This window comes from Pyxicephalus adspersus, chromosome 11, assembly GCF_032062135.1.
Source record: "Pyxicephalus adspersus chromosome 11, UCB_Pads_2.0, whole genome shotgun sequence".
NCBI lineage: Eukaryota > Metazoa > Chordata > Amphibia > Anura > Pyxicephalidae > Pyxicephalus > Pyxicephalus adspersus.
The window spans coordinates 23,582,980-23,596,528 of NC_092868.1; the positions used below are offsets into that span (position 1 = coordinate 23,582,980).

Below are 13,549 nucleotides of genomic sequence, written 5' to 3' on the forward strand. Positions count from 1 at the left end.
TTTGAGGGGGGGATGATGATGAGTTCTGTTTTATCCAGGTTGAGTTTCAGGAATCGGTCAGACATCCATGATGAGATGGCTGATAGGCAGCATGAGACCTTATCCAGGACTGAGGGAGACGGGTCAGGGGTGGACAGATAAATTTGGGTGTCATCAGCATACAGATGGTACAAAGGAGGATATGAGACTACCGTAATATTTATTTTTTATGTCATAAGGGAGATTCCCAACATTGCTTGCTTTTAAGCCTGCATATATATATATATATATATATATATATATATATATATATATATATATATATATATATATATATATATATATATTTTTTTTTTGACTCTCATGCATGGAACCACATAGTGCATGACACGTGCCATTCTGATTTGTATTATTATTATTAAACGGGATTTATATAGCAACAACATATTACGCAGCGCTGTACATTAAATAGGAGTTGCAAATGACAGATGAATACAGACAGTCAAAGAGGAGGAGAGGACCTTACCTCGAAGAGCTTACAATTTTGTGACCTAAGCTTAGTGCTGATGTTAGTTTTAGGTAGATAGATGCCGGCAGTTTGGAATATCTCATTGTCAACAGCAAAGGGGGGTGACCTATATTGGCAAAGTGAACCAAAAATTCACCATATGGTTTTTTTTTTTCTTCTGGTAAGGTAATTTTTACCTGTCAATCTCAGCAGTGTTTTTTAAGGGAAATCGTACCAGTGATGTACATTGAAAATTAATGTATTAAAAACATACTATATTTTTAAAGGTACATTCAAGTAACTTATGACTGTTTTCACATCAATCTTTCTGGGTGTTCTAAATTGTTGTCTTTTTTACTCTATAGCTTTGTGTGCTATTTAAGGCTGTTATCCTAAAGCATAGGCAATCACTAGCAATAGATTAGTGCATTCTTTCGGCGCATTGAATATCATTTTTTTTTACATTTTAGCTTAACTGTTGGTTAACCCTTCTGATTATCCAGAAATCCCTGAGGGTCCTATTTCGAGCTCCTAGGTGCACTTGCTTTTAAATTTTCTAAATTTTTTAAAATTTTGACCCCCTATATTTTGAAATTATTTAAAACTGGGGTTTAAATTTTGTTTACTAGTAGCTATTAGGGCACCCTGAAGACTCAAGGTTGTTAAGATCAACAGTTTAGGAGATATGAAGGTTTGAACACTGATAGCTGTGTGTGTAAAAGTTACAGGTCATATTCTGCAGCCTACCAACTCATCCATTTGTACACAGTTTTTTTGATAGAACACCCTCATCTGCATATGAGTGCTTTGCATTGATGGGAGCAGGACACTGGTTGTCCCACCCCCTTAGCTAACACATTCTCTGCAGTGACCAGAGGGTGATATCTGCAGTCCAGCAGTCTCTTACATAGTAGGTCATGTTGAAAAAAGTCCATCAGGTTCAACCACTAGTGAAATAAACATATCCCAGATATAAAACCCTATGGACATAGTTGGTCCAGAGGAAGGCAACAAAAACCCTGCTACAATTTGCTTCAACAGGGAAAAAAAAATCCTTCCTGACTCCATGAGGCAATCGGATGTTCCCTGGATCAACGGTCTCTGTTATCTTTACTTTAAAGCCTTAATACCCAGTTATATTCTGTGCTTCTAGAAAAGCATCCAGTTTTTTCATAAAGCAATCTAAAGTAGTTGCTGAAACTACTATACTACTATGCAGAGTGCCCTCTTGTTCTTTGTAATGATCTCAAAGTGAATAATTGGGAAGATGTCTCCATCTCCCTTAAAGCATCACCACATCTGAAGTTTGGCTGAATTCACATTGGCAGTAAGGTTGCATCTACTGCTTTCTCCTGCCAGAAACCACTGCTGCTTGAAAAACAGCTAGGCCTGAAACAGCCCAGCAGTTAACACCTGATAGTAATCCCAGGTGCTTATCAGTTGCCAGTAGTCAATCAGGATTGGTAAATCGTCCAGTTTTTACTGCTGATGTGAATCAAGCCTTACTTGTTACACTACATTCATTACAATATTACACTACTGCATAAGATTACACAAAAGCTCTGGAAAACTAGAAAGTTGTGTTTCAATACATGGCAATTGACCATTGGGGGATAATACAGAAAAAATGTAAAAATGGGGCATATTAAGGTGGCAGACATTAGAAGGTTGGAACAAAATAAAGGGAGTAGCTATAACACTGACACAAAATTAGTGGTTACTGGATACCTATGGCATAAACAAATAAACTCTGAGCACTTTTTGACTGGCTACAGCTTCCCCCCACCCAGCCAAAAATTAATTTCTTTTGAGAACACTGCAAAGATAAATAAGTCTTCGGAAAAAAAGGGTCAAATCTATGCATGTTGATATGGAAAAAAAAATGTGTACTTTCACATTAGCAGTTAGAAACTGGGCCACTTACCCCTCCTGAGTGACTTCTAAGGATTGGTAATCGGTGGTAACTGCTACGCACGTTGGATTGGTAACAGGCAGTAAGTGCTGGGCTTTTTCAGACCTATCAGTTTTTCAAGCAGCAGTGGTTCCTGGCAAGAGAAAAGTGAGGGGTAAATTCAGCAAATGCAACCTTACTGCCAATGTGAATTCAGCCCGACTTCAGATGTGGCCTCCTAGTGCTATATCTAGATAACGCAAAACTTTTGTCTGTCCATGAACTGAGCCCAGTCCCAAGTCCCAAGCTTGCTCAGATTCCCTCTTCTTTCTAATGCTCACTGTTCCATCAAGTCCTGATCCCATTAAGCATGTGTGAGATTGACCATGTTTTTTACACCCTAAAAAATAAAAAAACAAAAACAACTCATTACTGTCTATATTCTATGGGCCAAAAAAAACTGAAAAACTGGTGAAATGTATCCACCGTGTGTGTGTGTGTGTGTGTGTGTGTGTGTGTGTGTGTGTGTGTGTGTGTGTAATTTAACAACTCACTGTGATCAAACCTCAATATCTCCTAAATTGTTGGTACACAGGGGACTCTCAGCTGAAGGTGTACCCACTGCACGCCCATTTTCAGTTTTGTACACCCCACCATTCTAGGGTAATTAGGATACAAAGAAGAGACGCAGACGGTACAATAGTATGACAGTTATAGATTTGTGACAGGTAGGTAGCAATTTAGGGGCCCCACCCCAATGCTCCTTGCTATGAAAGTGGATTCCGGTGGTCCCCAATTTGCATTTTCAATTTTTGACTCCTAGGCCCTTTTTTCTTTTGAAACGGCAACCCCAATGTTGTATTTTCACGTTTTTACAATTGTGATTCTCATATCTTTAAATTCATATCATCTGGGGGCTGAAATTGTGGTTACTTTTAGCTATGAAGGTCCCCTGTGCACCATGAAATTTTCAAGACCTTATGACACAGTTTAGAAGATATGAATGTTTGTACACAGAGAGATGTAAGGATGCAGTATGACTTGCTGTTACACACAGGTTGCTCTGATGACATCAATATGTGATGTTTTTTTCTTTTTTCAAGCACAGCTATCAGAAGGGGGAGGGACAGCCTGTGTCCTGATCTCATCCTAGCTGTGCTGTTTCCCTTTGGCTCTTATTGGCAGCTGGAATCCTCTGAACGGATGACGGCTGAGAACGGAGCAGCCTCTCAGTTGTCAATTCAGAGGATTAGAGCTGCTGCTAAATGCGGGGCTGAGTGGGCAGGGCCGCTGGAAGGCCAGCCCACTAAAAACGGGTTTGGGAGAACTATGGTGTTACATCATGTTATCATTCAAAGCGTATATAAACATAGTAAAAAGTACATTACAATAAGAAGTGTTAATGGTTCAGTTACAGTGTGTCAAATGAATACAGCTATATGGTTTGGTTCCCATTTGTTCAGAAGATAAGGTGACAATTGTGATTACCTGCCACATATTGGATAGTTCTGTGTTACTTAAGTTCATATTGCCTCAGCAGTATTTGTATACAGCCATATTTGGCTGAAAACACAACTGGTATATAACCTATTTCACAGTGTCTGTATTGAGTCACTATTATCTAATATATTATTTTTGTACTAACTTTAATTTAGTACAAAATTATTTGCCGCATAGCCCTCTTTTTTTTGATACAATATTTACACGTCTCATGGTTGTTTTCCTAAGGAAGCAGAATTCTACCATTGGTAACCACTTATTATTTTACCATTTTTTTTTTTTTTACCATTATTGTTTTAGGGCTGGCAACCAGTGCGCTTTTTACTAAGGGGGGAAAGCTCTCCTAACCTTTAACACTGAAAAAAGTTACAAGGTTACTTTTTGTATTAATATACAAAGAAGAGAGATTGTGTCCAAATAGGGAATTATTTAGGGAAATAGTAATTCATATTGGTTTTGGTGTTTAGTATTAGATGTTCTCAGTCCCACTTGGGATGAGAATGTGGTTTGGTATCTCTTAGAGTGTGTTATTGCATTCCAGTTATGTGATCCTGGAAAAAATTATTAGGCTAAAGCTGCGTACACACTTGCAATTTTTGTCGTTGGAAAGGATCTTTCACGATCCTTTCCAACGACAAGGGGCTGCAAGATGCATGAACGATGCTGTACATACAGCACCGTTCATGCTCTATGGAGAGGGGAGGGGGAAAAAAAAAAAAAAAAAAAAAAAAAAAAAAAAGAGTACCCAATTTTCTGTTTCTCTTCAGTTGCAAAAAAAAGGAAAGATAGGGGCATTATAGTCTCAAGATGTACAATTAGCTCATAATGTTTCCAAATAAGAGAAGAGGTCTGCAGACAGCTAGAAAAAGAGCTGGAACTGCAGGCAGTTGGTTCTTTTAAATGGTTAACTTGGCATCATTTTGCACGTCCTTGTGCGTGTGCTAAGGGCACGCGCATGCACGGTAGATGGTTTTGAAGCTAAGCTGGAATCTAACTTCTGCCCCCTATTCTGTTAGAATTCGGTTAGAAAGAATAGTGCGAGTTCGCAAAAGATCGCTCATGCGCTATAGTTGAAAGGAGGATCAGAGGAGATAATGTAATCTTCCATGTTCTCCCAGGGGAGTCTATTTGATAGTGTAATCCCTCCCGTTAAAAGCACCCTCACCTGTTCGATGGGGGAGAAATTAATCTCTGCCAATACAGGTTCTGGGTTTAAGGAATGATATTCCAAAGCCCAAACAAGGGACGGGGTTCTAGTAAGCGTTGGGTGTTAGCCTGTGCAACCAAACCTAGAGCGCCCATATTACTGGGCATCCCCCGTCCCTCGTAGGGCACAGAGAACCAGAGGTATAGACTTTTTCCAGTGTTTTAAAGGCAAGCTTTAAAACGCTAATAAAAGTGCAAAATATAAACGCAAACGCAGTAGGAAAGTTTTATATGCGTTTTTAAAAACGTCCATGTAGACCCAGTTTTGGGTCTGTGAAGCATGAGATGTTAAATTTGTGATTTGCCAATTAATAGTACCTGCTATGCAATGGAGATTTTAACGCTAAGTGTTGGCACACTATTAAGGGCTCACTAGGTTACAATAGTTGTTCTGCGTGTGATAAATACATTACTTTGTTTTTTTTTTTCCTATGACCATCTTATTCTGTAATCCTAAAAATGTTTCCCACTATTTTTATATTTCTAATTAAATTTTTTTTGCTTGCAGGCATATCTACTGACCAAATCCTGCAGACAGGAGGTTTGTTGCTACGAAGGTGAGTAGTTATTTTACATGGTCTAGCTCCAACCTACTTTTTTTAAAAATGAAAGAGTTACCATGTGTGTTTTTGTGAAATGTTTAATTTTTTTTGGAAGTGCATATTGCTGTATGAAATGACTGACCCCAAAAAGAATGTCTAGGTTTCCATATTGTAGAATTGTGCAAAAATTGTGTGTTAACCAAATGAAATTGGCCTGCTTCGATGTAATCGGCGCAGGGCCGATATAGACTAGAATCTGAAGTGTGTAAAGTGCGCGTTATTCATTGTCCGAACGACCATTCTGGCGGATCCACGGACAGTGAGCGACGAATGATCGCAATGCAGGGGAAGGGGGAGAGCGCACAGCAGGGTGCCACTTCGTCGTTCTTCCCCCTCCCCTCTGCATAGAGCAAAACGGTGCTGTATGTACAGCACTCGTTCTTGCATCGTGCAGTGCATAGTCTTTGGAAAGGATCGTCAAAGATCCTTTTAATTGGAAGTGTGTACGCGGCTTAACCTCCTAAGCGGTAATTCCGAGTGTGACTCGAGGTGGATTTTAGTTGCAAAAAGCGCTAATCTCGAATTACAGTCAGGGTTACTTTAACCTAAAAAAAGAAAACGCACCTACTTTCTCTGTTATAGTACATGTTTAACTATGTTTACCAGGGAAATTTGGACAGGATCAGACCGCTAGGGGGGTTAAGTAGACATATAGCAATAAAAGGGCATTTTAACTGAATTTTTTTTTATTGAATGTAATGGAAGAGTGGATGGTCTTTGTCTAAATCTACAGTTAGGTCCATAAATATTTGGATAGAGAACTTAATTCATTTTTTTTTCAGTTAAACTGCAGACTTTCAGGTTTATTTCAGTAGGTTGAACAAAAAGATTGCATGAAAATGTGAGGAACGAAGCCTTTTTTTTTTTTTACACAATCACTTCATTTCAGGGGCTCAAAAGTAATTGGGCAATTGGCTATTTCATGGGCTGGTGTGGGCTATTCCTTTGTTATGTCATTATCAATTAGGCAGATAAAAGGCCTTGAGTTGATTTGAGGGAGGGGGGGGTGCTTGTATGTGGAAGATTTGACATGCTGTCAAAGGAGCTCCCTATGCAGGTGAAACAAGCCATCCTTAAGCTGCGAAAACAGAAAAAAAAAACCTTCAGAGAAATTGCTACAATATTAGGAGTGGCAATATCTACAGTTTGGTACATCATGAGAATGAAAATCACTGGTGAACTCAGCAATGCCATAAGCAACCCAGCATCTGGTGATGTCCATGAGTTCCAGACTACAGGCTGTCATTGCCAGCAAAGGGTTTTCAACCAAGTATTAGAAATGAACCTTTTATTTTCAGCTTTTTAATTGCTTATTTGCCTTTTATTTTGCCTTTTTTTTTGTGAAGCTCTAACCAAAGAAAATTTGCAATTATTTCAACTAAATGTCTGCAGTCTAATTCCATGGTGTAAAAAATGCGGTTGCACTTTTAGGCAAGAAAAGGCAATGGTTAGGGATTACTAATGAGATCAGAAATAAAATAGGCCTCAGGGTAGGATGGCCTAACCTTAGCATATTACAAGCTCCATCTTGAGCTCTCACCTTCCAACCGCCTTTTAAATGCTATTTTTGAGGGTCATTGCTCAACCCTGGATTTGTTAGCTGCACACATCTGTCATGTTAAAATCAGACGAAGATCCCAACTCCTGCTCCAGCTATAATTCTATATCTTTACTGAATTACAGTCTCAAACTTTTTGCTAGTATTTTGGCCCAACAGTTAATTCCAGTCCTTAGTAACTTAATTCATGCTGACAAATGTGAGTTTCTGGTCCATAGAGAAGCCCAGGACAGCACTACTTGAACTTTGAATCCGTTACATCATGCCATCTCTAACAATTACCCAGTGATGCTGTTATCTACAGACACAGATGAGGACCTTTCTTCGATCAATACTCTCACATATTGGACTACCTTCACGTCGTTTTGTGTGGATATAAGCTCTATAGTCCCACCAACTACTAGGGTTAAGGTTAACTGATGATTATCTCAACCATTAAGAACTAACCTAAGCTGACTTTGCTTCACATCTCCTCCATGTCCAGAAGTGTTACAAGAAGTCCCTTGTGTGGGACCTCTGACCCTTACTGGCCCTACAGAGTAAATTACATCATGCACATGGAAGATCCTGGTCTCCATAAATAATGTGAATCCTGAGAAATGCACGCAAACCTGGTTCTATTGGGTGGAGTTTACCTACACTTCTGAGTATGGCTCTCTTATTGCAGATTGCCCCACACCAATTTTGGATTAAACTATAATCGCTGATGTGTACATCCCCATCCTTCTTCCCCCCCCCCCCCCCCCGCCCCATATTCCATCCTACTCTTAAAGTGTTATTCTTTATTCTTCCTACTAATATTCTACCCGACACATTTATTCTTTGCTGAATTGACTTTATGTCACATAAGCCACATTTTGTCTACTTTATGGTTTAACTCTGTAATTTGACTTTTATGCTCTTTTTGTTATCTGGCTACTGTATTGGTATTCTTGATTGTCCAAAAAAGAAAGAAAATGATAAACATACTAATTGCAAAGGTTATAAGACCATTTCCAAGCAGCTTGATGTTTGTGACAACATTTGAAAATATAAATAAGCGTTCCAGTTGCCTGGAATTTGCTGCAAGAGATTAATTAACCCCTAACAGTGGTTATAAAGGTAGACAAGAGACTAAGGAAAACGTCTGAAATGATAGCAGTTAAATTATTATTATTTTTTTTTTTTGAAGGATCAAGGTCCATCAATGTCCAATTACAATAAACATACCTACAGTAAAGCGTACCTAAACTCAATATTTTCAAATGGTAGATAACCCTTATATGTAAAGGAAAAATGTTAAATATTTTTAAACGATTTTAAGTGCAACGCCCTTTTGTGTGTGTGTTTTTTTTTTTTTTTTTTAAAGGGTGCAGCACCTCCCCTTTCAGCCTAGGCAATAAAGACTGAATGAGAGTGCAGAGCCTCCTGGAATACCTATGTTATGCATTCCGGGAAGGCTCTGGGTGCTCCTTCTGCGCATGCTCGAGATCTCGGACATGTACAGGGCATTTCTTCTATTAAGGTAAAGAGATGCCGATCTCACGCAAGCACAGTGAGATCGTCTGACCAATGCCATCGAGGGACCTGCAGGATTAAAGGTAAGTGTAATTTTTTTTTTGTTTAGTTCCAGTTTAAAGCCATGCTGGAATTGTCTAAAATGCATATTGAAAAGCCACTTTTTAGTGTGGGTAACTTTTGGCAAGTCACATCTGCTCCGTGTCCACTGAACACCATACATACTGTGAAACATGATGGATACTTATGTTTTAGGGCAGATACCAAAGGGAACAACGGTACAAGGGAAGTATGTACAGGGAACAAACTTTTCTCAAGATTAGCAAGACATATTGAAGCGAAACAAACTGCACCTTGTCAGAAAGCCCTGTCGTTATTGCGCGTCATGAATCCTTCTACAACAGCGGTCGCCAACCAGTGGTCCGCGGCTCTGGCCGGTACACCCCCCAGGCTCAGGGAAGTGGGACAGGGGACACAACCCGCCCACTTTCCCATGGCAGGCTCAGATCTGCAATGGGAGAGTGGGCGGGTTTATGTCATAATGATGTCACTATGGGGGTTTCTCACCCTTTGAGTGACACCCTGCATGCACGGTTGAGAGCTGGTGATTTTAGTGGTCCGCGAGACTGAAAAGGTTGGCAATCGCTGTTCTACAAGATAGTGACTGAAAAATGCAGCTGAAGGAACTCAGGAATGCATAATAAAATGTGTAACTATTCCTAAAGGTACAGCAGTAGAGGCTACAGCCCCTCTTTAGGGCCTGTGTCTAATAGTATGGACACAGGAATCAGACATTCTCCCTCATCAGCTTTTCTTTGCTGTCATCAGATAACACCCAGCACGTCCATACACATAATAAAAGTTGGAATTTTGTGTCACCAAGTATCGTAAAACTCAGGATCTGGCAGGTAAGGCTAGTGAAGTGGCCTTTGACTGACCTCTTAGTTGTATCGACAACCACATTTATTAATAAATTTCATATTTTTATTACACAGTTGCGTACAAAGTGATGGGTTACTGATTTATAGCTGGATCATTATTGTGAGAATTTTGAGATCCAGAATTAGTCTCCTGGGACTCAGGAAAGCCTGGAAACCTTCTTTTAGCCTGTTCTAGTGAACCATAAGTCCCAGCCATGCCTAGTTTGGTCTTGTTAAATTCCATATTTTATGCTAACTAACAAGCTTTGTTGGTTCATAAAACCTGAACCTGAGGAATCAAGAATCTGGCTAGCATCTTAGGTGTGTGTCCACAGAGCAGCATAATTTATGTGAACACACCGTCTTGGCCCTAACACTTAGTGCTCTCATTGGATGGTCCTATTAGTCACTCCTCTGGCTATTTGTATAGAAAACGATGTGTAAGCCTATCGGAAGAAGCTCTCACACATACCATCTTGTTGTTAAGGACAAAGGCATTGACAAATTGAGCTCTGCAGAGAGCCAAGTGAATTTAAATCTTAACTTAACTTTGTATGAGCAACCTGGACAAAGGTATTAGTAGAAAAAGTGTAAACTTCTCTCCTGAACACTACTATAAAAAGTGAATTCTGAGTCTGTCTGGAGTGGGTGAGACAGACAGCACTAAAAGAAGCAGAATCTTAACTGCTGTTGTCCAGGGTAATTGTTTGTGCTTCCATCTAAGGACGTGGTGGCAGTCTACCTGTGAGGGTGTGTTTTGCAAGGGTTAACAGATTGGTAAACCTTGCCCTGTGAACAGCCCTTCTCAGCCTACTGGTAGTTTGATTGATGCGGAGCATGTTGGAAAATGTATGTGCAGGGTGAGTGCTGAATGGCTATCGTCAAAATCAACAAAAGTTTGTAAGAGTTTTATTTTGTCATCTAACTGGACCATTATCAGTTTAACCTCGGGGTGGCTTTTACATGCAAAAAGCCAATCCTGAGTCACACTCGGGGTAACTTTAAAAGCCCCCCTTACCTTTGCCCTACCCTCCAGCGGCGATCCGATGGTCCTGCTGTGATGCCAGGGCGCCGGTCTGTCGGGGGCCGTAGCCGGGCGGGAAATTTAAAAGCAGATTACTGGGTAATCTGCTTTTAAATACCACCTGGGTCCCGGCCATGCCACTGCCCGCATCAGCAGTGAGATGCGAAGCACAATGCAGAAGTCCTGCATTGTGCTTCGCATCTCTCTGGAGATGCAGAGCAGCAGCAGCTCCAGCGTCTGTGTGAGGAATACGGGACATCCCCACTCGCATCACCCGGGAGGATGAGTCATCTTCCGGGTGATGTGAGTGGTGATGTATTGGGGGGTGTGTCTGGGAGGGAAATTTAAAAGCAGATTACAATGTAATCTACTTTTAAATGGATTTTACAGTACAAAAACACCACACATGAAATTAAAAATAAGTACATTTTTAATTTTATATTTTATTTTAAGATTACATTGTTGTCTATTATTTCATTATTTTTTATAGATATTTATAATTATGTATTATATTATAATTTATGATTATAATATAATAAATAAAAATAATTATCATACCCGGGAGTTAATCCTAAGAATTACAGGCCCACACTATAAACAAAAATTTCTATGCAAAAAAAATAGGATCACTTTTTGCATAAAAAAACTGACAGAATTAGAACGCTAAGGGGGTTAAGTACAATTCAAAATGGAGACTTTAACTTTAGAGATCAATGTCCTGGAAAATTGGAGTTGAGATGACCACTTTGGTTATAAAGTGTGCACATCATGAACCTATTTATTCTATGTCTTGTGGTTTTCATTTTTTCAGGACATCACCTAGGAATGTGGCCTGTTACTTTTCATGCTTATTAGTTTGTCCCACCCTAAAGAATAGCCCCAATGGATAATCAAAGAGGAGTGAACTCCTATTTGCCCAGCCTGTGATTACATATAGTGTATCTGTGGGAGGAAGAGAAAAAAGGGAGGGAGGGAAGGAATTTTCCCAAAAGGGACGGGAAAAGTTTAGTAAATTAAGCAAAGTAAAGATTGGAAAAGCTGTCCCGTTGTGCAAAAAGGTGCGGAAAGAGTTTTGTAAATTAAGCAAAGTAAAGGGAAGAAACTCACTGTTGTGCCGGATGAACAGGATACTCAGATGCATGTTGGGGAAGGAGTTGCTATACCAGTGGAAGGGAAGGCTGAAACTGTGCGTGGAAATAGGTCCCCCTAGCCCAGTATCACAATTTGTGGATAACTTTGCATCCTGGCTCCCACACATTCTTTCCCATGACCTGCCCGCCCTCATCCTTGGTGATTTTAGGCCAAACTGCTTTACATTACCTACTCATTTGGACTCTCACAGCACATCAATGGGCCCCACACACATAGCCGGATACACTCTAGACCTGGTATTTTCTAAACTCTGCAACCTCACCCTCCTTGACAACTCTCCATTTCCCCTCTCTGATCTTAACCTTATCACTTTCAACCTATCAAACCCTTGCCCTCTTGCCACATCCCAGACTTGGTCAATGGCCGAGAGATATCCATAACCTTGACCACAAACCTTTTCTCAAACTGCCTTGCGTCCCTAACCCCCTCCCTCTCCAAAATCACCTTCCCAGATGAAGCTGCCACCATGTTAAACCACTCTTTCCCTGGCTTTGGATAATGTTGCTCCTGCCACCTTCCGCTACCCCCGCCCTGTGAACCCCCGACCCTGGCACAACAATCACACCAAACAGCTAAAAAAGTCTGTTCGTGCAGCTGAGCACAAGTGGAGGAAATCTGGCCTCAGCGCTGACTTCATGGACTACAAAGCCAAGCTTCAAAGCTTTAACACGGAGCTCACTGTCGCCAAACAAAATTATTTCTCCGCAGTCATTTCCTGTCAAGCCTCCAACTCACGTAACCTCTTCTCTACAATTGACTACCGCCTAAACCCCACACCTGCTCCCCCCCCCCCCCCCCCCCCCCCCCACCTCACTGTCGCCCCCCCCCTAACTGAACATCCTTCTTTGCCCAGGACATTGCCACCTACTTTAGAGATAAAATAGACAAAATCGGACATGTCTCTGCCCACCGAGCCACTCCAACCATACCCAGCCCTTCCACCTGTAAATCATCACTGGCCTCTCTCAGCCCTGTTACTGTGGACGAAGTCTTAATTCTTTTCTCATCATCTCCGTCTACTATATGTCCACTTGACCCAATTCCCTCTGATCTACTGTGCCCATTCCTCCACCCTGGCCCCTGCCCTAACTGAACTATTCAACCTCTCCCTTTCTACTGGTAAATACCCCTCAGCTTTTAAACATGCCATTATTCTCCCTATCCTAAAGAAACCCTCACTGGACCCCTCCCTACCCTCCAACTACCGTCCTATCTCCCTTCTCCCATGTCTCCAAACTTCTTGAACGCCTTGTCTACAAAAGACTCACCCATTACCTGAGCACCAACTCTCTCCTTGACCCCCTCCAGTCCGGTTTTAGAGCTGCCCACTCCACTGAAACAGCCCTTACTAAAGTAGCTCTGATGAGGTCATTGGCCAAGTCTCAAGGCAACTTTTCCCTGCTCCTTCTCCTTGATCTTTCTTCTGCTTTTGACACTGTTGATCACCCCCTTCTAATACAAATCATGCGCTTCATTGGTATCTGTGACACTGCTCGCTCTTGGTTTGCTTCCTTTCTGTCTGACCGCTCCTTTCAAGTTTCTTTCAATGGTAACTCCTCCTCACCCACTCTCCTCCCCTGTTGGTGTTCCCCAAGGGTCAGTTCTTGGACCGGTCCTCTTTTTTTCTGTAAACCTCCTCTCTTGGTAGTCTCATATCTTCCTTTGGCTTACAGTACCATCTGTATGCTGATGACACTCAAATCTATCTGTCC

The 13,549-nt window shown here is 41.0% G+C and overlaps 1 protein-coding gene across 1 annotated transcript in view; it reads left to right on the top strand.

Annotated features, from left to right (window-relative positions):
* LOC140341316 (apoptosis regulator BAX-like) overlaps positions 1-13,549 on the top strand; it is a gene marked incomplete in the record, with an annotated part of 48,469 nt that overhangs the window by 14,225 nt on the left and 20,695 nt on the right. The window contains 1 exon segment of the mRNA XM_072426968.1: positions 5,593-5,641. Within this exon segment, the coding sequence (XP_072283069.1) occupies positions 5,593-5,641 (49 nt within the window).